This window comes from Rhinoderma darwinii, chromosome 3 (genome assembly GCF_050947455.1).
Source record: "Rhinoderma darwinii isolate aRhiDar2 chromosome 3, aRhiDar2.hap1, whole genome shotgun sequence".
Lineage (NCBI taxonomy): Eukaryota > Metazoa > Chordata > Amphibia > Anura > Rhinodermatidae > Rhinoderma > Rhinoderma darwinii.
This window is the reverse complement of record NC_134689.1, coordinates 401507011-401534596: the sequence shown is the minus strand read 5'-3', so window position 1 is coordinate 401534596 and position 27586 is coordinate 401507011. Positions and strand designations below refer to the sequence as shown.

The 27586-nt window shown below is 34.5% G+C and overlaps 1 protein-coding gene across 4 annotated transcripts in view; it reads right to left on the bottom strand.

The window, feature by feature from the left end:
• Window positions 1–1157: 1157 nt before the first annotated feature.
• The window catches only part of BRME1 (break repair meiotic recombinase recruitment factor 1), a 48631-nt gene continuing 22202 nt past the window's right edge, over window positions 1158–27586 (bottom strand). For 2 of the 4 annotated variants that reach the window (XM_075859158.1, XM_075859159.1), the window contains exon 7: window positions 1158–1489. In XM_075859158.1, coding sequence (XP_075715273.1) covers window positions 1390–1489 — 100 coding nt within the window. In that variant the 3' untranslated portion in view covers window positions 1158–1389. Of the gene's footprint in view, window positions 1490–25791; window positions 25852–27586 lie in introns of all 4 variants that reach the window. The other 2 variants (XM_075859160.1, XM_075859161.1) reach the window with 2 other exon arrangements.

Sequence of the window (27586 nt, the reverse complement as noted above, 5' to 3'; positions counted from 1 at the left end):
GTAAAACACGCCCACTTGGGCATTAAGAAACTCATTAGCATAAAGCTAAAATCGCTCATAAAGTGGTTTAAAATAGATTGTTTTTCGAAATAAAAAGCATTACTGTCACCTACATTATAGCGCCGATCGTCTTATATAAGAGAGAGGGCACTTATAATGTGGTGACAGAGTCTCTTTACCTGAGCTGAACGACATATTGGTGGAATTTTAAAGAACTGGATAACACCTTTAAAGAGGCTCTGTCACCACATTATAAATGCCCTATCTCCTACATGATCTGATCTGCGCAGTAATGTAGGTGACAAGTGGCTTTTATTTTAAAAAACGATAATTTTTGAGCAAGTTATGAGGAATTTTAGATTTATGCTAATTCGTTTCTTAATGCCCAACTGGGCGTTTTTTACCAAGTGGGCGTTATAAAGAGGAGTGTATGACGCTGACCAATCAGTGACCAATCAGCATCATACAGTTCTCCCCATTCATGTCCATTTGTACTCCGCACAGCGTGATCCCGCGAGATGTGCTGTCACATACACCCACATTAACGTTACTGAAGTGTCTTGAGAGTGAATAGACATCACCTCCAGCCCGGACGCGGTAAAGTTTCTGTGGGACTTACACAGCAGAACGTAATCAAAATAAAAACCACTGTTGTTATCTACAATACAGTGCCGATTACATTATGTAGGAGATAGGTCACTTATAATGTGGTGACAGAGACTCTTTAAGACTAGTAAACGGACTGAGGGGGCGGAGCATGACACAAGGAATCTGACTTTGGTGTTGTTTGAATCTCTGTGTCATGCACCGCCCTGCTCAGGGCCTATGTATAAGTTTTGACCCAGGGTCATTATTTAATAACACTGAACTAGAGGGCACAATTGCATTTGCTATATGACCCTGCAGGGGACGGGAAACATTTCTGACCATTTAGTTGGCTCTTCAGATTGGTAATTTAATGTGTGCACATGTCACCAGTAGTACAGCTGGCTTAGTGGTTAGCACTGTTACTTTAAATCATCTGCATGTTGTTTGTATGTTCTTCTTGTGCAGGTTATTTCCGGGCACTACAGTCACCTCACCCCCATTCCAAAACTATTCTGATAGGTCAATTGTTTTCCTATAAATGGTCCTGTGTGTAGGAAAATGAGACCAGATTGTGAGTAATAAATAAATCGCCCCCGTCCTTTTATTTCTGACATCATTTATAGTCAATAAAATGTAACATTAAAAACAAGTAAATACAAAGTTACAATATAGAAAGAATAAAACCTGGGAAGATCACAGAGACATGAGGTACGAAGTGCCTCCCGCCTCAGTGGTGTCTCCAGCTCCAGAAAACAACGGCATATGACATTGAAAAATAAAAATGAACAATGGTCCCTGGCGTCAGATCTCACGGCGCCTCCTCCCACTGGCAGCCCCTCTTCCTGGGATGTGTCGCACTCTCTTCTGCCTGAGGTCTCGATAGGTGCTCATGATGAGACGACTACAACACAGAGAGGAGCCATTACAAACATTCATGTCATCGACCAGGATGAAGATGCTCTGCCTGTTCTCAATGTTGCTGTAATGACGTGTCACTATGTAGCCACAGGTGTAGTGTAGGGCTCCATGGCCACATAGTCAGTCGCCTGTGAGTCACAGTAAAATTACGGCATTACCGCGACTCGTGAGCGATCTCAATGTTACCCTAAGGACGGATTTACACCAACGTGCTATACGTCTGTGCAACCCGCGTGGTTTTCACGCGGGTCGCACGGACCTATGCTAGTCTATGGGGCAGTGCAGACTGTCCGTGAGTTTTGCGCTGCGTGAGTCCGCTGCGTAAAACTCACGACATGTTCTATATTTCGGCGTTTTTCGCGCATCGCGCACCCATTGAAGTCAATGGGTGCGTGAAAATCACCCGCACCACACGGAAGCACTTCCGTGGGACGCGCGTTATTCGCGCAACAGTAAAAGAGTGAATGCAAACAGAAAAGCACCACATGCTTTTCTGTTTATAAACATCCAAACGGAGTGTCATAATGATGGCGGCTGCGCGAAAATCACGCAGCCGTGCACCATATGAACAGGGCACACGGAGATGTCAAGTGCCTTTTGCGCACGCAAAACGCTGCGTTTTTTGGGTGCGCAAAACGCACACGCTCGTGTAAATCTGCCCTTAGACAGAAAAATCAACGGGCGACTTCCAACAATTGCAGGAATTCTGACCACGCTGTTATTGGAACCCTACATACCGACCATACATATAATATAACAGTCACCCATCAATACTGACTTCTCCATAAACGTACACACTTTGTTTTGCGCTTTTGTCCTATTAACAGATTTAAAGGGGTTGTCCACTACATCGTAGGCAGTATTATAGTAGTTATATTCTTGTATATAGGGGCAGTATTATAGTCGTTATATTCTTGTAGATAGGGGGCAGTATTATAGTAGTTATATTCTTGTATATAGGGGCAGTATTATAGTAGTTATATTCTTATACATAGGAGCAGTATTATAGTAGTTATATTCTTGTATATAGGAGCAGTAATATAGTAGTTATATTCTTGTATATAGGGAGCAGTAGTATAGTAGTTATATTCTTGTATATAGGGGGCAGTATTATAGTAGTTATATTCTTGTATATAGGGGCAGTATTATAGTAGTTATATTCTTGTATATAGGAGCAGTATTATAGTAGTTATATTCTTGTATATAGGGGCAGTATTATAGTAGTTATAGTCTTGTATATAGGAGGCAGTATTATAGTAGTTATATTCTTGTATATAGGAGGCAGTATTATAGTAGTTATATTCTTGTATATAGGGGCAGTATTATAGTAGTTATATTCTTGTATATAGGAGGCAGTATTATAGTAGTTATATTCTTGTATATAGGGGCAGTATTATAGTAGTTATATTCTTATACATAGGGGGCAGTATTATAGTAGTTATATTCTTGTACATAGGGGCAGTATTATAGTAATTATATTCTTGTATATAGGGGGCAGTATTATAGTAGTTATATTCTTGTACATAGGGGCAGTATTATAGTAGTTATATTCTTGTATATAGGTGCAGTATTATAGTAGTTATATTCTTGTATATAGGTGCAGTATTATAGTAGTTATATTCTTGTATATAGGGGCAGTATTATAGTAGTTATTTTCTTGTATATAGGGGCAGTATTATAGTAGTTATATTCTTGTATATAGGAGATAGTATTATAATAGTTATATTCTTGTATATATAGGGAGCAGTATTATAGTAGTTATATTGTTGTATATAGGGGGCAGTATTATAGTAGTTATATTGTTGTATATAGGGGCAGTATTATAGTAGTTATATTCTTGTAAATAGGGGGCAGTATTATAGTAGTTATATTCTTGTACATAGGGGGCAGTATTATAGTAGTTATATTCTTGTACATAGGGGGCAGTATTATAGTAGTTATATTCTTGTACATAGGAGCAGTATTATAGTAGTTATATTCTTGTATATAGGGGGCAGTATTATAGTAGTTATATTCTTGTATATAGGGGGCAGTATTATAGTAGTTATATTCTTGTATATAGGGGGCAGTATTATAGTAGATATATTCTTGTATATAGGGGGCAGTATTATAGTAGTTATATTCTTGTATATAGGGGGCAGTATTATAGTAGTTATATTCTTGTATATAGGGGGCAGTATTATAGTAGTTATATTCTTGTACATAGGGGGCAGTATTATAGTAGTTATATTCTTGTACATAGGAGCAGTATTATAGTAGTTATATTCTTGTATATAGGGGGCAGTATTATAGTAGTTATATTCTTGTATATAGGGGCAGTATTATAGTAGTTATATTCTTGTATATAGGTGCAGTATTATAGTAGTTATATTCTTGTATATAGGGGCAGTATTATAGTAGTTATTTTCTTGTATATAGGGGCAGTATTATAGTAGTTATATTCTTGTATATAGGGGCAGTATTATAGTAGTTATATTCTTGTATATAGGGGGCAGTATTATAGTAGTTATATTCTTGTATATAGGGGGCAGTATTATAGTAGTTATATTCTTGTACATAGGGGGCAGTATTATAATAGTTATATTCTTGTACATAGGGGCAGTATTATAGTAGTTATATTCTTGTATATAGGGGCAGTATTATAGTAGTTATATTCTTGTATATAGGGGCACTATTATAGTAGTTATATTCTTGTATATAGGGGGCAGTATTATAGTAGTTATATTCTTGTATATAGGGGGCAGTATTATAGTAGTTATATTCTTGTATATAGGAGGCAGTATTATAGTAGTTATATTCTTGTACATAGGTGGCAGTATTATAGTAGTTATATTCTTGTATATAGGAGCAGTATTATAGTAGTTATATTCTTGTATATAGGAGGCAGTATTATAGTAGTTATATTCTTGTACATAGGGGGCAGTATTATAGTAGTTATATTCTTGTATATAGGAGGCAGTATTATAGTAGTTATATTCTTGTACATAGGGGGCAGTATTATAGTAGTTATATTCTTGTATATAGGGGGCAGTATTATAGTAGTTATATTCTTGTATATAGGAGGCAGTATTATAGTAGTTATATTCTTGTACATAGGGGGCAGTATTATAGTAGTTATATTCTTGTATATAGGAGCAGTATTATAGTAGTTATATTCTTGTATAAAGGGGCAGTATTATAGTAGTTATATTCTTGTATATAGGGGGCAGTATTATAGTAGTTATATTCTTGTATATAGGAGCAGTATTATAGTAGTTATATTCTTGTACATAGGAGCAGTATTATAGTAGTTATATTCTTGTACATAGGGGGCAGTATTATAATAGTTATATTCTTGTACATAGGGGGCAGTATTATAATAGTTATATTCTTGTATATAGGGGCAGTATTATAGTAGTTATATTCTTGTATATAGGGGCACTATTATAGTAGTTATATTCTTGTATATAGGGGGCAGTATTATAGTAGTTATATTCTTGTATATAGGGGGCAGTATTATAGTAGTTATATTCTTGTATATAGGAGGCAGTATTATAGTAGTTATATTCTTGTACATAGGTGGCAGTATTATAGTAGTTATATTCTTGTATATAGGAGCAGTATTATAGTAGTTATATTCTTGTATATAGGAGGCAGTATTATAGTAGTTATATTCTTGTACATAGGGGGCAGTATTATAGTAGTTATATTCTTGTATATAGGAGGCAGTATTATAGTAGTTATATTCTTGTACATAGGGGGCAGTATTATAGTATATTCTTGTATATAGCGGGCAGTATTATAGTAGTTATATTTTTGTACATAGGGAGCAGTATTATAGTAGTTATATTCTTGTATATAGGGGCAGTATTATAGTAGTTATATTCTTGTATATATAGGGACAGTATTATAGTAGTTATATTCTTGTACATAGGGGGCAGTATTATAGTAAATATATTCTTTTATATAGGGAGCAGTATTATAATAGTTATATTCTTGTATATATAGGGAGCAGTATTATAGTAGTTATATTCTTGTATATAGGAGGCAGTATTATAGTAGTTATATACTTGTATATAGGGAGCAGTATTATAGTAGTTATATTCTTGTATATAGGGACAGTATTATAGTAGTTATATTCTTGTATATAGGGGCAGTATTATAGTAGTTATATTCTTGTATATAGGGGGCAGTATTATAATAGTTATATTCTTGTATATATAGGGAACAGTATTATAGTAGTTATATTCTTGTATATAGGAGGCAGTATTATAGTAGTTATATACTTGTATATAGGGAGCAGTATTATAGTAGTTATATTCTTGTATATAGGGACAGTATTATAGTAGTTATATTCTTGTATATAGGGGCAGTATTATAGTAGTTATATTCTTGTATATAGGGGCAGTATTATAGTAGTTATATTCTTGTATATACGGAGCAGTATTATAGTAGTTATATTCTTGTATATAGGGACAGTATTATAGTAGTTATAGTCTTGTATATATGAGGCAGTATTATAGTAGTTATATTCTTGTACAAAGGGGCAGTATTATAGTAGTTATATTCTTGTATATAGGGGGCAGTATTATAGTAGTTATATTCTTGTATATAGGGGGCAGTATTATAGTAGTTATATTCTTGTATATAGGGGCAGTATTATAGTAGTTATATTCTTGTATATAGGGGCAGTATTATAGTAGTTATATTCTTGTACATAGGAGCAGTATTATAGTAGTTATATTCTTGAACATAGGGGGCAGTAGTATAGTAGTTATATTCTTGTATATAGGAGTAGTATTACAGTAGTTATATTTTTGTATATAGGGGGCAGTATTATAGTAGTTATATTCTTGTATATAGGGGGCAGTATTATAGTAGTTATATTCTTGTATATATGGGACAGTATTTTAGTAGTTATATTCTTGTATATAGGGACAGTATTATAGTAGTTATATTCTTGTATATAGGGACAGTATTATAGTAGTCATATTCTTGTATATAGGGGACAGTATTATAGTAGTTATATTCTTGTATATATGGGAGCAGTATTATAGTAGTTATATTCTTGTATATAGGAGCAGTATTATAGTAGTTATATTCTTGTATATAGCGGGCAGTATTATAGTAGTTATATTTTTGTACATAGGGAGCAGTATTATAGTAGTTATATTCTTGTATATAGGGGCAGTATTATAATAGTTATATTCTTGTATATATAGGGAGCAGTATTATAGTAGTTATATTCTTGTATATAGGGGGCAGTATTATAGTAGTTATATTCTTGTATAAAGGGGGCAGTATTATAGTAGTTATATTCTTGTATATAGGGGGCAGTATTATAGTAGTTATATTCTTGTATATAGGGGCAGTATTATAGTAGTTATATTCTTGTATATAGGGGCAGTATTATAGTAGTTATATTCTTGTACATAGGAGCAGTATTATAGTAGTTATATTCTTGTACATAGGGGGCAGTAGTATAGTAGTTATATTCTTGTATATAGGGGCAGTATTACAGTAGTTATATTTTTGTATATAGGGGGCAGTATTATAGTAGTTATATTCTTGTATATAGGGGGCAGTATTATAGTAGTTATATTCTTGTATATATGGGACAGTATTATAGTAGTTATATTCTTGTGTATAGGGACAGTATTATAGTAGTCATATTCTTGTATATAGGGGTAGTATTATAGTAGTTATAGTCTTGTACATAGGAAGCAGTATTATAGTAGTTATATTCTTATACATAGGGGGCAGTATTATAGTAGTTATATTCTTGTATATAGGGGACAGTATTATAGTCGTTATATTCTTGTATATAGGAGGCAGTATTATAGTAGTTATATTCTTGTATATAGGGGCAGTATTATAGTAATTTTACTGCCTGAAGATAGAACGATTAAAATTAATTTTATTAAGTTGTTTCATTAAAATGAGCCATCTTAGCCCCAAGTAACAATGTAAACAGGCTCAGATAAGGTGGTCAGTAATAAGGAGAGGTGTGCTGATGTGATAGTATAGTTGCAAACACCAAGCACCACCTCACCCCTCACGATATATTCTACTGACACACCTCACTGACTGACAGACAATCCAACGCGTTTCAGTGCCACATAAATAAGTGACACATCATCAGGGATTATCGATTCAATTCGGTATTGTGTTTGATTTCACTGTTAATTCAGCCGGCTAGCACGATTGTGTGCTTATTCAAAACCTCCCAGCGCGTGTACGACACTAATGCCTTGGCCGCACACGCGCCGGCGAAGTTCCGGTCTATTTGACAGGTCCAGGCCCACCCACTGTGCTGACGTAGCTTAGGCCCAGCACCAACCCGCAGTGACCACGTCAAGGGAATGACGTTGCAGGGTGAATGCCGAGCCTCCTTACTGCCCACCAATCAGCTCTGTTACGGACGCCGCAGCGTCCTGTGTTGCCATGGAGATCTAGAGGCGGATACACTCTACCATAAACGATCCAATACCGCAATACACATGCGTCTCAGCACAAAAACAAACAACCACATAAACACACCAACTGCATCCTGAACATAGTCAGATATTGAATATCTATATTTGATGGAATACCTTTGTGATAAAAGATCCTTACGATCCAAGTACAAAACAATCTGTTAACGCAAAACGGGGTCAAACGGAGAACCCGGACCAGCCCATAACGCACGAACTGTAGCTACTCCAGATGCCCGAGACATTCAGTGTCCGGTACCAAACCTCAATAACAGTGGCAAAATTGCAGAGCCTACCAACCAGCCATCAGTCAGAGTATGACCAACATACCAGCAAACAGCATTGAATAGAAAGAGGATACACCCATACACGGGAGTAGGTCTTCTAGATGTAAATTTTTCTACAGGAAACACGCATAGGAGATCTGCTCATTTAGACCTTGGGGACAGATGGTCTGTAGACGGTGGATCCATTGCGCTTCTTTTTGCATGATCCTCCTATCTAAATCACCGGCTCTCATTGTCTGTCTAATGCATTACACCCCTTGAAATTTGAGACACGAGGATTCACCTTTATGATGCTCCCAGACATGGCGGGACACTGAGGTATCCTCTTGTCGCCTAATGTCGCCAATATGCTCCCTGATCCTCCTTCTGAATTCTCGTATTGTTTTCCCTACATATTGCATTTTACATTCGCAGGTGATCAGGTACACCAAACCCATTGTTTTGCAGTTAAAGAGGCTCTGTCACCAGATTTTGCAGCCCCTATCTGCTATTGCAGCAGATAGGCGCTGCAATGTAGATTACAGTAACGTTTTTATTTTTAAAAAATGAGCATTTTTGGCCAAGTTATGACCATTTTCGTATTTATGCAAATGAGGCTTGCAAAAGTCCAAGTGGGCGTGTTTAAAAGTAAAAGTACAACTGGGCGTGTATTATGTGCGTACATCGGGGCGTGTTTACTACTTTTACTAGCTGAGCGTTCTGATGAGAAGTATCATCCACTTCTCTCCAGAACGCCCAGCTTCTGGCAGTGCAGACACAGCCGTGTTCTCCAGAGATCACGCTGTGTCGTCACTCACAGGTCCTGCATCGTGTCAGACGAGCGAGGACACATCGGCACCAGAGGCTACAGATGATTCTGCAGCAGCATCGGCGTTTGCAGGTAAGTCGATGTAGCTACTTACCTGCAAATGCTGATGCTGCTGCAGAATCAACTGTAGCCTCTGGTGCCGACACGATGCAGGACCTGTGAGTGACGACACAGCGTGATCTCTCGAGAACACGCTGTGTCTGCACTGCCAGAAGCTGGGTGTTGTGAAGAGAAGTGGATGATACTTCTCGTCAGAACGCCCAGCTAGTAAAAGTAGTAAACACGCCCCGATGTACGCACATAATACACGCCCAGTTGTACTTTTACTTTTCAACACACCCACTTGGATTTTTGCAAGCCTCATTTGCATAACTACAAAAATGGTCATAACTTGGCCAAAAATGCTCGTTTTTTAAAAATAAAAACGTTACTGTAATCTACATTGCAGCGCCGATCTGCTGCAATAGGAGATAGGGGCTGCAAAATCTGGTGACAGAGCCTCTTTAATGTAGGACCAATTTTCAAAGCTCTTCCCAGTGGTGGTGCTGGTAAATTTACTGCTACACAATATTGACGCACAAGCCTTACAGGACCCGCATCTGTAGCTACCCTTTAAACTCTGATTTAACCAAGTACCAACTGGTTCCTGAGTATTTAGATGGCTGTGCACTAGCCGATCTTTCACATTTCGTCCACGTCTATAAGTAATCAGGGGGGACTGTCCCACAAGGTCACCAATATCTGGATCCGCTTGCAGAATACCCCAATAACGTTGTAGAATACACCGAACCTCCACATTGGCCGAGTCAAAAGTGCCAATGAATCTAGCTGTTTCCTCCTCCACTTTCTTTGGTTTCGGGTTGAGTAAATCATCCCGATTTCTGCCTAGTGCGTTCTGATACGCCTCCTTTAAAACCTGTCTTGGATATCCTTGACGCCGAAACCTATTTTCAAGTTCACATGCCGAGATCTTAAAATCGGATATAGTTGAACAGTTGCGGCGTACCCTCAGATATTGGCCCTTTGGAATACCACGTTTCAGGTTTAAAGGGTGACAGCTTTCCCATCTCAATAGACTGTTTGTGGCAGTAGATTTTCTATACATATTGGTCTGTATAGCTCCTGAAGGTGTCTTTTGGATTAACACATCGAGGAATGTAATCTTATTCTCATTAATCTCGTGTGTGAAAAAAAGGCCTAAATTGTTCACATTCAGGACTTCCACAAACTCAACGAACTCAGCCTTAGTTCCCTTCCACAATATCAAAATATCGTCTATGAAACGAATCCATAGGAGGATACAAGAGGTCAATTTTCCATTATTTCCGTGAAGACACACTCTTTTTCCCACCAACCCAGATATAGGTTGGAATATGTGGGAGCACAAGGACTCCCCATAGCAACCCCTTTGAGCTGGTGGTAGATCTTTTGATCGAATAAAAAGAAATTGTGCTCCAAAATGAATCTCAATAAAAAGATCACAAATTCATTGTGGGCCTTAAAGTGTGTACCATTTAAGGGTTCTCCGTTTGACCCCGTTTTGCGTTAACAGATTGTTTTGTACTTGGATCGTAAGGATCTTTTATCACAAATGTATTCCATCAAATATAGATATTCAATATCTGACTATGTTCAGGATGCAGTTGGTGGTTATGTGGTTGTTTGTTTTTGTGCTGAGACGCATGTGTATTGCGGTATTGGATCATTTATGGTAGAGTGTATCCGCCTCTAGATCTCCATGGCAACACAGGACGCTGCGGCGTCCGTAACAGAGCTGATTGGTGGGCAGTAAGGAGGCTCGGAATTCACCCTGCAACGTCATTCCCTTGACGTGGACACTGCGGGTTGGTGCTGGGCCTAAGCTACGTCAGCACAGTGGGTGGGCCTGGACCTGTCAAATAGACCGAAACTTCGCCGGCGCGTGTGCGGCCAAGGCATTAGTGTCGTACACGCGCCGGGAGGTTTTGAATAAGCACACAATCGTGCTAGCCGGCTGAATTAACAGTGAAATCAAACACAATACCGAATTGAATCGATAATCCCTGATGATGTGTCACTTATTTATGTGGCACTGAAACGCGTTGGATTGTCTGTCAGTCAGTGAGGTGTGTCAGTAGAATATATCGTGAGGGGTGAGGTGGTGCTTGGTGTTTGCAACTATACTATCACATCAGCACACCTCTCCTTATTACTGACCACCTTATCTGAGCCTGTTTACATTGTTACTTGGGGCTAAGACGGCTCATTTTAATGAAACAACTTAATAAAATTAATTTTAATCGTTCTATCTTCAGGCAGTAAAATTGTTAATTTACGGAACGGAATACTTTATCAGTGTGCATATTCAGCAGTATTATAGTAGTTATATTCTTGTATATAGGGGTAGTATTATAGTAGTTATATTCTTGTATATAGGGGCAGTATTATAGTAGTTATATTCTTGTATATAGGAGCAGTATTATAGTAGTTATATTCTTGTATATAGGAGCAGTATTATAGTAGTTATATTCTTGTATATAGGAGGCAGTAGTATAGTAGTTATATTCTTGTACATAGGAGGCAGTATTATAGTAGTTATATTCTTGTACATAGGAGGCAGTATTATAGTAGTTATATTCTTGTATATAGGGGCAGTATTATAGTAGTTATATTCTTGTTCATAGAGGGCAGTATTATAGTAGTTATATTCTTGTATATAGGAGCAGTATTATAGTAGTTATATTCTTGTATATAGGAGCAGTATTATAGTAGTTATATTCTTGTATATAGGAGGCAGTAGTATAGTAGTTATATTCTTGTACATAGGAGGCAGTATTATAGTAGTTATATTCTTGTACATAGGAGGCAGTATTATAGTAGTTATATTCTTGTATATAGGGGCAGTATTATAGTAGTTATATTCTTGTTCATAGAGGGCAGTATTATAGTAGTTATATACTTGTACATAGGAGCAGTATTATAGTAGTTATATTCTTGTATATAGGGGCAGTATTATAGTAGTTATATTCTTGTATATAGGGGCAGTATTATAGTAGTTATATTCTTGTAGATAGGTAGCAGTATTATATAGTTATATTCTTGTATATAAGTGCAGTATTATAGTAGTTATATTCTTGTATATAGGGAGCAGTATTATAGTAGTTATATTCTTGTACATAGGAGGCAGTATTATAGTAGTTATATTCTTGTATATAGGGGCAGTATTATAGTAGTTATATTCTTGTACACAGGGGCAGTATTATAGTAGTTATATTCTTGTATATAGGGGGCAGTATTATAGTAGTTATATTCTTGTACATAGGAGGCAGTATTATAGTAGTTATATACTTGTACATAGGGGGCAGTATTATAGTAGTTATATTCTTGTATATAGGGAGCAGTATTATAGTAGTTATATTCTTGTATATATAGGGAACAGTATTATAGTAGTTATATTCTTGTATATAGGAGGCAGTACTATAGTAGTTATATTCTTGTATATAGGGGGCAGTATTATAGTAGTTATATTCTTGTATATAGGGGGCAGTATTATAGTAGTTATATTCTTGTATATAGGGGGCAGAATTATAGTAGTTATATTCTTGTATATAGGGGGCAGTATTATAGTAGTTATATTCTTGTATATAGGGGCAGTATTACAGTAGTTATATTCTTGTATATAGGGGCAGTATTATAGTTATATTCTTGTATATAGGGAGCAGTATTATAGTAGTTATATTCTTGTATATATAGGGAGCAGTATTATAGTAGTTATATTCTTGTATATAGGAGGCAGTATTATAGTAGTTATATTCTTGTATATAGGGGGCAGTATTATAGTAGTTATATTCTTGTATATAGGGGGCAGTATTATAGTAGTTATATTCTTGTATATAGGGGGCAGTATTATAGTAGTTATATTCTTGTATATAGGGGCAGTATTATAGTAGTTATATTCTTGTATATAGGGGCAGTATTATAGTAGTTATATTCTTGTATATAGGGAGCAGTATTATAGTAGTTATATTCTTGTATATAGGGGCAGTATTATAGTAGTTATATTCTTGTATATAGGAGGCAGTATTATAGTAGTTATATTCTTGTATATAGGGAGCAGTATTATAGGAGTTATATTCTTGTATATATAGGGAGCAGTATTATAGTAGTTATATTCCTGTATATAGGGGTAGTATTATAGTAGTTATATTCTTGTATATAGGGGGCAGTATTATAGTAGTTATATTCTTGTATATAGGAGCAGTATTATAGTAGTTATATTCTTGTATATAGGGGGCAGTATTATAGTAGTTATATTCTTGTATATAGGGAGCAGTATTATAGTAGTTATATTCTTGTACATAGGGGCAGTATTATAGTAGTTATATTCTTGTATATAGGAGGCAGTAGTATAGTAGTTATATTCTTGTATATAGGGGTTAGTATTATAGTAGTTATATTCTTGTATATAGCGGGCAGTATTATAGTAGTTATATTTTTGTACATAGGGAGCAGTATTATAGTAGTTATATTCTTGTATATAGAGGCAGTATTATAGTAGTTATATTCTTGTATATATAGGGACAGTATTATAGTAGTTATATTCTTGTACATAGGGGGCAGTATTATAGTAGTTATATTCTTGTATATAGGGAGCAGTATTATAATAGTTATATTCTTGTATATATAGGGAGCAGTATTATAATAGTTATATTCTTGTATATATAGGGAGCAGTATTATAGTAGTTATATTCTTGTATATAGGAGGCAGTATTATAGTAGTTATATTCTTGTATATAGGGGGCAGAATTATAGTAGTTATATTCTTGTATATAGGGGGCAGTATTATAGTAGTTATATTCTTGTATATAGGGGGCAGTATTATAGTAGTTATATTCTTGTATATAGGGGCAGTATTATAGTAGTTATATTCTTGTATATAGGGGCAGTATTATAGTAGTTATATTCTTGTACATAGGGGGCAGTAGTATAGTAGTTATATTCTTGTATATAGGGGCAGTATTACAGTAGTTATATTTTTGTATATAGGGGTCAGTATTATAGTAGTGATATTCTTGTATATAGGGGGCAGCATTATAGTAGTTATATTCTTGTATATATGGGACAGTATTATAGTAGTTATATTCTTGTATATAGGGACAGTATTATAGTAGTTATATTCTTGTATATAGGGGCAGTATTATAGTAGTCATATTCTTGTATATAGGGGTAGTATTATAGTATTTATAGTCTTGTACATAGGGAGCAGTATTATAGTAGTTATATTCTTATACATAGGGGGCAGTATTATAGTAGTTATATTCTTGTATATAGGGGACAGTATTATAGTAGATATATTCTTGTATATAGGAGGCAGTATTATAGTAGTTATATTCTTGTATATAGTGGCAGTATTATAGTAGTTATATTCTTGTATATAGGGGTAGTATTATAGTAGTTATATTCTTGTATATAGGGGCAGTATTATAGTAGTTATATTCTTGTATATAGGGGGCAGTATTATAGTAGTTATATTCTTGTATATAGGAGCAGTATTATAGTAGTTATATTCTTGTATATAGGAGCAGTATTATAGTAGTTATATTCTTGTATATAGGGGACAGTATTATAGTAGTTATATTCTTGTATATAGGGGGCAGTATTATAGTAGTTATATTCTTGTATATAGGGGACAGTATTATAGTAGTTATATTCTTGTATATAGGAGGCAGTATTATAGTAGTTATATTCTTGTATATAGGGTTAGTATTATAGTAGTTATATTCTTGTATATAGGGGCAGTATTATAGTAGTTATATTCTTGTACATAGGGACAGTATTATAGTAGTTATATTCTTGTATATAGGAGGCAGTAGTATAGTAGTTATATTCTTGTATATAGGGGTAGTATTATAGTAATTATATTCTTGTATATAGGGGCAGTATTATAGTAGTTATATTCTTGTATATAGGGGTAGTATTATAGTAGTTATATTCTTGTATATAGGTGCAGTATTATAGTAGTTATATTCATGTACATAGGGGCAGTATTATAGTAGTTATATTCTAGTATATAGGAGGCAGTCGTATAGTAGTTATATTCTTGTACATAGGAGGCAGTATTATAGTAGTTATATTCTTGTACATAGGGGCAGTATTATAGTAGTTATATTTTTGTATATAGGAGCAGTATTATAGTAGTTATATTCTTGTATATAGGGGCAGTATTATAGTAGTTATATTCTTGTATATATGGGCAGTATTATAGTAGTTATATTCTTGTATATAGGGGCAGTATTATATAGTTATATTCTTGTATATAAGTGCAGTATTATAGTAGTTATATTCTTGTATATAGGGGCAGTATTATAGTAGTTATATTCTTGTATATAGGGGGCAGTATTATAGTAGTTATATTCTTGTATATAGGGAGCAGTATTATAGTAGTTATATTCTTGTATATATGGGCAGTATTATACTAGTTATATTCTTGTACATAGGAGGCAGTATTATAGTAGTTATAGTCTTGTATATAGGAGCAGTATTATAGTAGTTATATTCTTGTATATAGGGGCAGTATTATAGTAGTTATATTCTTGTATATATGAGGCAGTGTTATAGTAGGTATATTCTTGTATATAGGAGCAGTATTATAGTAGTTATATTCTTGTATATAGGGAGCAGTATTATAGTAGTTATATTCTTGTACATAGTAGGCAGTATTATAGTAGTTATATTCTTGTATATAGGGGGCAGTATTATAGTAGTTATATTCTTGTATATAGGAGCAGTATTATAGTAGCTATATTCTTGTATATAGGGGCAGTGTTATAGTAGTTATATTCTTGTACATAGGGGCAGTATTATAGTAGTTATATTCTTGTATATAGGGGCAGTATTATAGTAGTTATATTCTTGTACACAGGGGCAGTATTATAGTAGTTATATTCTTGTATATAGGAGCAGTATTATAGTAGTTATATTCTTGTATATAGAGGCAGTATTATAGTAGTTTTATTCTTGTACATGAGGAGCAGTATTATAGTAGTTATATTCTTGTATATAGGGGGCAGTATTATAGTAGTTATATTCTTGTACATAGGAGGCAGTATTATAGTAGTTATATTCTTGTATATAGGGGTAGTATTATAGTAGTTATATTCTTGTATATAGGGGCAGTATTATAGTAGTTATATTCTTGTACATAGGGGCAGTATTATAGTAGTTATATTCTTGTATATAGGAGGCAGTAGTATAGTAGTTATATTCTTGTATATAGGGGTAGTATTATAGTAATTATATTCTTGTATATAGGGGCAGTATTATAGTAGTTATATTCTTGTTTATAGGGGTAGTATTATAGTAGTTATATTCTTGTTCATAGAGGGAAGTATTATAGTAGTTATATACTTGTACATAGGAGCAGTATTATAGTAGTTATATTCTTGTATATAGGGGCAGTATTATAGTAGTTATATTCTTGTATATAGGGGACAGTATTATAGTAGTTATATTCTTGTATATAGGGGGCAGTATTATAGTAGTTATATTCTTGTATATAAGGGACAGTATTATAGTAGTTATATTCTTGTATATAGGAGCAGTATTATAGTAGTTATATTCTTGTATATAGGAGCAGTATTATAGTAGTTATATTCTTGTATATAGGAGGCAGTAGTATAGTAGTTATATTCTTGTACATAGGAGGCAGTATTATAGTAGTTATATTCTTGTACATAGGAGGCAGTATTATAGTAGTTATATTCTTGTATATAGGGGCAGTATTATAGTAGTTATATTCTTGTTCATAGAGGGCAGTATTATAGTAGTTATATACTTGTACATAGGAGCAGTATTATAGTAGTTATATTCTTGTATATAGGGGCAGTATTATAGTAGTTATATTCTTGTATATAGGGAGCAGTATTATAGTAGTTATATTCTTGTATATATAGGGAACAGTATTATAGTAGTTATATTCTTGTATATAGGAGGCAGTACTATAGTAGTTATATTCTTGTATATAGGGGGCAGTATTATAGTAGTTATATTCTTGTATATAGGGGGCAGTATTATAGTAGTTATATTCTTGTATATAGGGGGCAGAATTATAGTAGTTATATTCTTGTATATAGGGGGCAGTATTATAGTAGTTATATTCTTGTATATAGGGGCAGTATTACAGTAGTTATATTCTTGTATATAGGGGCAGTATTATAGTTATATTCTTGTATATAGGGAGCAGTATTATAGTAGTTATATTCTTGTATATAGAGGCAGTATTATAGTAGTTATATTCTTGTATATATAGGGACAGTATTATAGTAGTTATATTCTTGTACATAGGGGGCAGTATTATAGTAGTTATATTCTTGTATATAGGGAGCAGTATTATAATAGTTATATTCTTGTATATATAGGGAGCAGTATTATAATAGTTATATTCTTGTATATATAGGGAGCAGTATTATAGTAGTTATATTCTTGTATATAGGAGGCAGTATTATAGTAGTTATATTCTTGTATATAGGGGGCAGAATTATAGTAGTTATATTCTTGTATATAGGGGGCAGTATTATAGTAGTTATATTCTTGTATATAGGGGGCAATATTATAGTAGTTATATTCTTGTATATAGGGGCAGTATTATAGTAGTTATATTCTTGTACATAGGGGGCAGTAGTATAGTAGTTATATTCTTGTATATAGGGGCAGTATTACAGTAGTTATATTTTTGTATATAGGGGTCAGTATTATAGTAGTGATATTCTTGTATATAGGGGGCAGTATTATAGTAGTTATATTCTTGTATATATGGGACAGTATTATAGTAGTTATATTCTTGTATATAGGGACAGTATTATAGTAGTTATATTCTTGTATATAGGGGCAGTATTATAGTAGTCATATTCTTGTATATAGGGGTAGTATTATAGTATTTATAGTCTTGTACATAGGGAGCAGTATTATAGTAGTTATATTCTTATACATAGGGGGCAGTATTATAGTAGTTATATTCTTGTATATAGGGGACAGTATTATAGTAGATATATTCTTGTATATAGGAGGCAGTATTATAGTAGTTATATTCTTGTATATAGTGGCAGTATTATAGTAGTTATATTCTTGTATATAGGGGTAGTATTATAGTAGTTATATTCTTGTATATAGGGGCAGTATTATAGTAGTTATATTCTTGTATATAGGGGGCAGTATTATAGTAGTTATATTCTTGTATATAGGAGCAGTATTATAGTAGTTATATTCTTGTATATAGGAGCAGTATTATAGTAGTTATATTCTTGTATATAGGGGACAGTATTATAGTAGTTATATTCTTGTATATAGGGGGCAGTATTATAGTAGTTATATTCTTGTATATAGGGGACAGTATTATAGTAGTTATATTCTTGTATATAGAAGGCAGTATTATAGTAGTTATATTCTTGTATATAGGGTTAGTATTATAGTAGTTATATTCTTGTATATAGGGGCAGTATTATAGTAGTTATATTCTTGTACATAGGGGCAGTATTATAGTAGTTATATTCTTGTATATAGGAGGCAGTAGTATAGTAGTTATATTCTTGTATATAGGGGTAGTATTATAGTAATTATATTCTTGTATATAGGGGCAGTATTATAGTAGTTATATTGTTGTATATAGGGGTAGTATTATAGTAGTTATATTCTTGTATATAGGTGCAGTATTATAGTAGTTATATTCATGTACATAGGGGCAGTATTATAGTAGTTATATTCTAGTATATAGGAGGCAGTCGTATAGTAGTTATATTCTTGTACATAGGAGGCAGTATTATAGTAGTTATATTCTTGTACATAGGGGCAGTATTATAGTAGTTATATTTTTGTATATAGGAGCAGTATTATAGTAGTTATATTCTTGTATATAGGGGCAGTATTATAGTAGTTATATTCTTGTACATAGGGGTTAGTATTATAGTAGTTATATTCTTGTACATAGGAGCAGTATTATAGTAGTTATATTCTTGTATATAGGGGGCAGTATTATAGTAGTTATATTCTTGTATATAGGGGCAGTATTATAGTAGTTATATTCTTGTATATAGGGGCAGTATTATAGTAGTTATATTCTTGTACATAGGGGGCAGTAGTATAGTAGTTATATTCTTGTATATAGGGGCAGTATTACAGTAGTTATATTTTTGTATATAGGGGTCAGTATTATAGTAGTGATATTCTTGTATATAGGGGGCAGTATTATAGTAGTTATATTCTTGTATATATGGGACAGTATTATAGTAGTTATATTCTTGTATATAGGGACAGTATTATAGTAGTTATATTCTTGTATATAGGGGCAGTATTATAGTAGTCATATTCTTGTATATAGGGGTAGTATTATAGTATTTATAGTCTTGTACATAGGGAGCAGTATTATAGTAGTTATATTCTTATACATAGGGGGCAGTATTATAGTAGTTATATTCTTGTATATAGGGGACAGTATTATAGTAGATATATTCTTGTATATAGGAGGCAGTATTATAGTAGTTATATTCTTGTATATAGTGGCAGTATTATAGTAGTTATATTCTTGTATATAGGGGTAGTATTATAGTAGTTATATTCTTGTATATAGGGGCAGTATTATAGTAGTTATATTCTTGTATATAGGGGGCAGTATTATAGTAGTTATATTCTTGTATATAGGAGCAGTATTATAGTAGTTATATTCTTGTATATAGGAGCAGTATTATAGTAGTTATATTCTTGTATATAGGGGACAGTATTATAGTAGTTATATTCTTGTATATAGGGGGCAGTATTATAGTAGTTATATTCTTGTATATAGGGGACAGTATTATAGTAGTTATATTCTTGTATATAGAAGGCAGTATTATAGTAGTTATATTCTTGTATATAGGGTTAGTATTATAGTAGTTATATTCTTGTATATAGGGGCAGTATTATAGTAGTTATATTCTTGTACATAGGGGCAGTATTATAGTAGTTATATTCTTGTATATAGGAGGCAGTAGTATAGTAGTTATATTCTTGTATATAGGGGTAGTATTATAGTAATTATATTCTTGTATATAGGGACAGTATTATAGTAGTTATATTCTTGTATATAGGGGTAGTATTATAGTAGTTATATTCTTGAATATAGGTGCAGTATTATAGTAGTTATATTCATGTACATAGGGGCAGTATTATAGTAGTTATATTCTAGTATATAGGAGGCAGTCGTATAGTAGTTATATTCTTGTACATAGGAGGCAGTATTATAGTAGTTATATTCTTGTACATAGGGGCAGTATTATAGTAGTTATATTTTTGTATATAGGAGCAGTATTATAGTAGTTATATTCTTGTATATAGGGGCAGTATTATAGTAGTTATATTCTTGTATATATGGGCAGTATTATAGTAGTTATATTCTTGTATATAGGGGCAGTATTATATAGTTATATTCTTGTATATAAGTGCAGTATTATAGTAGTTATATTCTTGTATATAGGGGCAGTATTATAGTAGTTATATTCTTGTATATAGGGGGCAGTATTCTAGTAGTTATATTCTTGTATATAGGGAGCAGTATTATAGTAGTTATATTCTTGTATATATGGGCAGTATTATACTAGTTATATTCTTGTACATAGGAGGCAGTATTATAGTAGTTATAGTCTTGTATATAGGAGCAGTATTATAGTAGTTATATTCTTGTATATAGGGGCAGTATTATAGTAGTTATATTCTTGTATATATGAGGCAGTGTTATAGTAGGTATATTCTTGTATATAGGAGCAGTATTATAGTAGTTATATTCTTGTATATAGGGAGCAGTATTATAGTAGTTATATTCTTGTACATAGTAGGCAGTATTATAGTAGTTATATTCTTGTATATAGGGGGCAGTATTATAGTAGTTATATTCTTGTATATAGGAGCAGTATTATAGTAGCTATATTCTTGTATATAGGGGCAGTGTTATAGTAGTTATATTCTTGTACATAGGGGCAGTATTATAGTAGTTATATTCTTGTATATAGGGGCAGTATTATAGTAGTTATATTCTTGTACACAGGGGCAGTATTATAGTAGTTATATTCTTGTATATAGGAGCAGTATTATAGTAGTTATATTCTTGTATATAGAGGCAGTATTATAGTAGTTTTATTCTTGTACATGAGGAGCAGTATTATAGTAGTTATATTCTTGTATATAGGGGGCAGTATTATAGTAGTTATATTCTTGTACATAGGAGGCAGTATTATAGTAGTTATATTCTTGTATATAGGGGTAGTATTATAGTAGTTATATTCTTGTATATAGGGGCAGTATTATAGTAGTTATATTCTTGTACATAGGGGCAGTATTATAGTAGTTATATTCTTGTATATAGGAGGCAGTAGTATAGTAGTTATATTCTTGTATATAGGGGTAGTATTATAGTAATTATATTCTTGTATATAGGGGCAGTATTATAGTAGTTATATTCTTGTATATAGGGGTAGTATTATAGTAGTTATATTCTTGTATATAGGTGCAGTATTATAGTAGTTATATTCTTGTACATAGGGGCAGTATTATAGTAGTTATATTCTAGTATATAGGAGGCAGTCGTATAGTAGTTATATTCTTGTACATAGGAGGCAGTATTATAGTAGTTATATTCTTGTACATAGGGGCAGTATTATAGTAGTTATATTTTTGTATATAGGAGCAGTATTATAGTAGTTATATTCTTGTATATAGGGGCAGTATTATAGTAGTTATATTCTTGTATATATGGGCAGTATTATAGTAGTTATAGTCTTGTATATAGGAGCAGTATTATAGTAGTTATATTCTTGTATATAGGGGCAGTATTATAGTAGTTATATTCTTGTACATAGGGGGCAGTATTATAGTAGTTATATTCTTGTATATAGGAGGCAGTATTATAGTAGTTATATTCTTGTATATAGGGGCAGTATTATAGTAGTTATATTCTTGTATATATGAGGCAGTGTTATAGTAGGTATATTCTTGTATATAGGAGCAGTATTATAGTAGTTATATTCTTGTATATAGGGAGCAGTATTATAGTAGTTATATTCTTGTACATAGTAGGCAGTATTATAGTAGTTATATTCTTGTATATAGGGGGCAGTATTATAGTAGTTATATTCTTGTATATAGGAGCAGTATTATAGTAGCTATATTCTTGTATATAGGGGCAGTGTTATAGTAGTTATATTCTTGTACATAGGGGCAGTATTATAGTAGTTATATTCTTGTATATAGGGGCAGTATTATAGTAGTTATATTCTTGTACACAGGGGCAGTATTATAGTAGTTATATTCTTGTATATAGGAGCAGTATTATAGTAGTTATATTCTTGTATATAGAGGCAGTATTATAGTAGTTTTATTCTTGTACATGAGGAGCAGTATTATAGTAGTTATATTCTTGTATATAGGGGGCAGTATTATAGTAGTTACATTCTTGTACATAGGAGGCAGTATTATAGTAGTTATATTCTTGTACATAGGGGGCAGTATTATAGTAGTTATATTCTTGTATATAGGGAGCAGTATTATAGTAGTTATATTCTTGTATATATAGGGAGCAGTATTATAGTAGTTATATTCTTGTATATAGGAGGCAGTATTATAGTAGTTATATTATTGTATATAGGGGGCAGTATTATAGTAGTTATATTCTTGTATATAGGGGCAGTATTATAGTAGTTATATTCTTGTATATAGGGGGCAGTATTATAGTAGTTATATTCTTGTATATAGGGGGCAGTATTATAGTAGTTATATTCTTGTATATAGGGGCAGTATTACAGTAGTTATATTCTTGTATATAGGGGCAGTATTATAGTTATATTCTTGTATATAGGGAGCAGTATTATAGTAGTTATATTCTTGTATATATAGGGAGCAGTATTATAGTAGTTATATTCTTGTATATAGGAGGCAGTATTATAGTAGTTATATGCTTGGATATAGGGGGCAGTATTATAGTAGTTATATTCTTGTATATAGGGGGCAGTATTATAGTAGTTATATTCTTGTATATAGGGGCAGTATTATAGTAGTTATATTCTTTTATATAGGGGCAGTATTATAGTAGTTATATTCTTGTATATAGGGAGCAGTATTATAGTAGTTATATTCTTGTATATATAGGGAGCAGTATTATAGTAGTTATATTATTGTATATAGGAGGCAGTATTATAGTAGTTATATTCTTGTATATAGGGAGCAGTATTATAGTAGTTATATTCTTGTATATATAGGGAGCAGTATTATAGTAGTTATATTCTTGTATATAGGAGGCAGTATTATAGTAGTTATATTCTTGTATATAGGGGGCAGTATTATAGTAGTTATATTCTTGTATATAGGGGGCAGTATTATAGTAGTTATATTCTTGTATATAGGGGCAGTATTATAGTAGTTATATTCTTGTATATAGGGGCAGTATTATAGTAGTTATATTCTTGTATATAGGGGCAGTATTATAGTAGTTATATTCTTGTATATAGGGGCAGTATTATAGTAGTTATATTCTTGTATATAGGAGGCGATTTTTATTTGTAAAAAACAAACAAATATAACATTCCATCAAAATTCCAAAGTAAATGATCATTTAACAGAACTCATAGATGACTATGAAAAATAAACTAGAAAATAACTTTAACTTAACAAGAGTCCATTGCTGTTAAAAAGGAAGGAGGGAGAAAAACCAACAACAAGTTTGCATTATACAGAGAACTAGCATTATTCCATATATACATTCCTCCATAATGCTGTGTTTTTCTCATTTTTCCTCATTTCTAGGGATTTGATCCACCTTAGTTCTGACATGATCAGGTTCACGGCTGACATATGGTGAAATGGCTCATTATAAATGGACATTCTGGTTCTTGTATGCCACTGGTAGTATTTGACTACATTAATTATCAGATACAAGGTCCCCCGGTCAATGTTATTTACATTAGCTGGTACTCCATAAATAATTTCTGGGTATTTTAGAGACTGCAGTCTTGGGATTTTTAACTTGCAGGATATTTCTTGCCATATATTTTGTCCTCCCCAGCACTCGGTTATAAAATGCTCCATTGTCTCCTCCTGTTGAAAACCCAAGGGACACTTCCGATCTGACACACTCAAATATTTTAGATTCCCTTTAACATAAAGTTTCCCATGCAGTGACAGCCATGCAATGTCAAAAAGTTTACCCGGGAGTCTCGCTCCATTGAGAAACCTCAGACTCTCCTGTAAGGTTGCAGTTGTGCAATCTTTAAGTGCCGGCTGTAAACAAAAGAAAGTCCTACATACGGTGAAATATAGATCTCTCCTGGTCTTACTCTCAATATAGGACTTGTCTATTCCCCATCTCCTCAGACATCTAAGACCATAATCCAGATACTGGGGAAGGAAGTCTCGTGTCAATCGCCCCCTTTTGAGACTGCCGCCCCGTATCCAAGACTCTGCAAAAGGCAAAATCCAATCCCTGATACTGTTTACCCACAGGGCACTGTTATTTACGTTTAGTTTGCCAAAATTTGTTTTAAGAAACAAGGAGTCAAAGAAAACCCTTGGATTTAACATACCCAACCCACCCTCTCTCTTCTGTAGGTAAGTAATCCCTCTTTTTACTGGGTTCAACCTGTTCCCCCAAAAAAGTTGGAAGAACAGGCTAAAGAGCCTAGCGGAGAAAGATTCTGGCAAAGGAAAATGACAGAAACATACAAGAAGACGGGAACCAGGTAAGTCTTCAACATTTTAACCCTCTCACTATAGGTCAGCCTCCAGTTTCTCCATCGCTGAACCTTTGCATTTCCGGCTTCCAATTTCTGCTCCCAATTTAGTTTGGCATTATCATCCCTCCCAAATTTAATTTCCAGAATCTTAATATCGGTGGAGGCTTTCGCAAATTGTGGCAGATCAAAGTCTGGATCACTGTGTAATACCCAGAAAGCTTCACTCTTCTCAAGGTTGACCAGAGACCCGGAGGCCTCAGAGTAGCTTCTGATGGCTGCAGACAACATCTGCACCTCACTAGGCTCAGCTATCACTACCGTCACATCATCCGCGTAGGCGACAACACTCAGGGGTGAGCAACGCGGGATCGGTACGCCTCGAAAATCACACCACTGCAGTAACCGCAGAAATGGGTCTATGGCAAAAACATACAGAAGTGGACTCAACGGGCAACCCTGTCTCACCCCCGCCTCAACCCCGAAAGTGTCGCCCTGCCAGCCATTGATCATAGGAAAGCTCTCTGCCTCACAATACAAAGTTTTCAGCCAATCAATAAATTGTCCCGGAATACCGTACTTTATCAAAGTGGCCCATAGATAATCATGATCTACTCTGTCGAAGACTTTAGCCTGGTCTAGAGCAACAACATATCTCCCACACCCAAGAGCTTTACATCTCTCAAACATTTCCCTGATGGAGATAACGGCCCCAGAGATGTTCCGCCCTTTTACTGTGCCGCACTGGGAGCCTGCCAACAGTGCTGGGGACAAACAGACCAATCTAGAAAACAGAATTTTTGCCAAAATCTTTCTGTCAACATTCAAGAGGGCAATTGGCCTCCAGTTCTTGACGTCACCAGGGTCTTTACCCTTAGAAAGCAAAATCAATGAAGACACTCTCATGGAGGAATACATCAGGTGGTTTTCTAGGCAGCTTTTGTACACATTCACCAGAATTGGTGCTAAAAGGTCTTTACATTTCTTATAAAATTCGGCTGTTATACCGTCCGGACCTGGTGCCTTCTTTTGATGCAAGTTGTGGATGGCCTCAACAACTTCCTCCACTGTCAATTCTGCTGTCAAGGGTGAAAAATCCACATTAGCAGTATCAGGGCTTGGAGTTGCCCTCAAAAATTTAGTCATTTTCTCTTTATCCAATATCTTTTTCTGAAACAAGACAGAATAGTAGGATTTCACCACACCCAGAATGCCCTCCCGAGATTCCTGAAGAACACCCTGGGAATCCACCAAACTTGTGACCACTCTGTTTTTTACTTGGTCTTGGCAACTTTCAAACGGATCGGGCTTCCCTAAACGCCCATAATCCCTCTCCAGAAGCAGGGACATGTGTCTACTATACTGATACTGCCTGATCTCAGATTTCAGCCTATCGATCTTCGCTCTGTCACCCTTATCCTCTGAACAAAGTGACTCTAGTTCTCTACGCAGCTTCAGATACTGGCTGTACTTACTCCTGCCTCTATTAATGGACAGTCTCTTTAAGAGCGATGCAATGTCCTTCTTGACATCCTCCCACCAGTCAGCAGCACCATCATAAAAATCTACTCTCTCCAATTGACTTTGCAAGAGGGAGACAACACAACACAACTCTGCACATGACTATCGTCCAAGAGACTAGAATTAAGTTTCCATAGCCCCCTACCAATATCTGTCCGTTTAGTGGCGCCTAAGCAGAAACACAGCGCCATATGGTCTGAATAAGGCACCACTTTTTCACTCATCCCAGTAACCATCTCTGTAGCATTGACAAAAGCCAAATCGATCCTACTGTTCCTGTCAGCACAACAATATGTGAATTTTGGCTTCCTACCACCCTGTGTGAAGACATCACTCAAGCCTGCCTGTAAGATCATTTTATTTAGGACATTCGAGTCCCTGGTCACTGCTCTGCCAGAGGATCTGTCACCTGATGTCCTCGTGACATTGAAATCCCCAGCCATCACCACAGGAACAGAGGTAAAGACATATGGTTTCACATCATTAAAAAGCTGGACCCTGTCAGTCACTGTCTGTGGGCCATCGATATTAATGAGTCGGAGCCTTCTACCGTGGATTGTAACTTCTAGGACCAGACACCGTCCCATACACACCTCCGTTAACCTATGTACAGTCACATCATTGGTGTTAAACAGTATCGCGACCCCGGTATAAGGCTCCACAGCCAGTGACCAGAAAGAAGGACCGGACCTCCACTCTCTCTCAGCCTCACGTATAAGACCAATTGTGGTTAAACGAGTCTCTTGCAAGAAGATGACATCTGCATCCAGATATCAGAGATGATCATAGACTGTAAACCTCGTCTTCCTCACTTTAATACTGTTTACATTGCTGGAAGCAACTTTTAAGGAAAACTCGGCTATCAGAGCACAACACAAAAAGAAAAGCAAATAAATGACCCCCATCATAATGGCTAAGAATTGGGGTCATTCTGCCGACCACCTGTTTCCATATCGAACGGTCCTGGGGTTTCTACAGTGCAAGGTTTCTTTTTTATTGGGGGATGGTCCCCTGTGTCTTCTTCGTATTCACCATCTATTTTTAAAAAATCTCGTTCAAAATCCCCATCTGACTCTGACAGGACACTGAATCTATTAGATACGACCATTACTTCTGCTCTGTTCCCCTTCTTCCTGTCTCTTTCCTCCTCTCCCTCAGGCTTACGAGAGGACGGGTTCTTTTTTCCTCCTTTTATTCTGCATACCCCTCCTTTCCTCAGATGGTAATGCAGAAGAAGAGGCTCCCGGTGGCTGGTCCCGAGGGACAACCTCCATGGTCTCCTGTGTACTG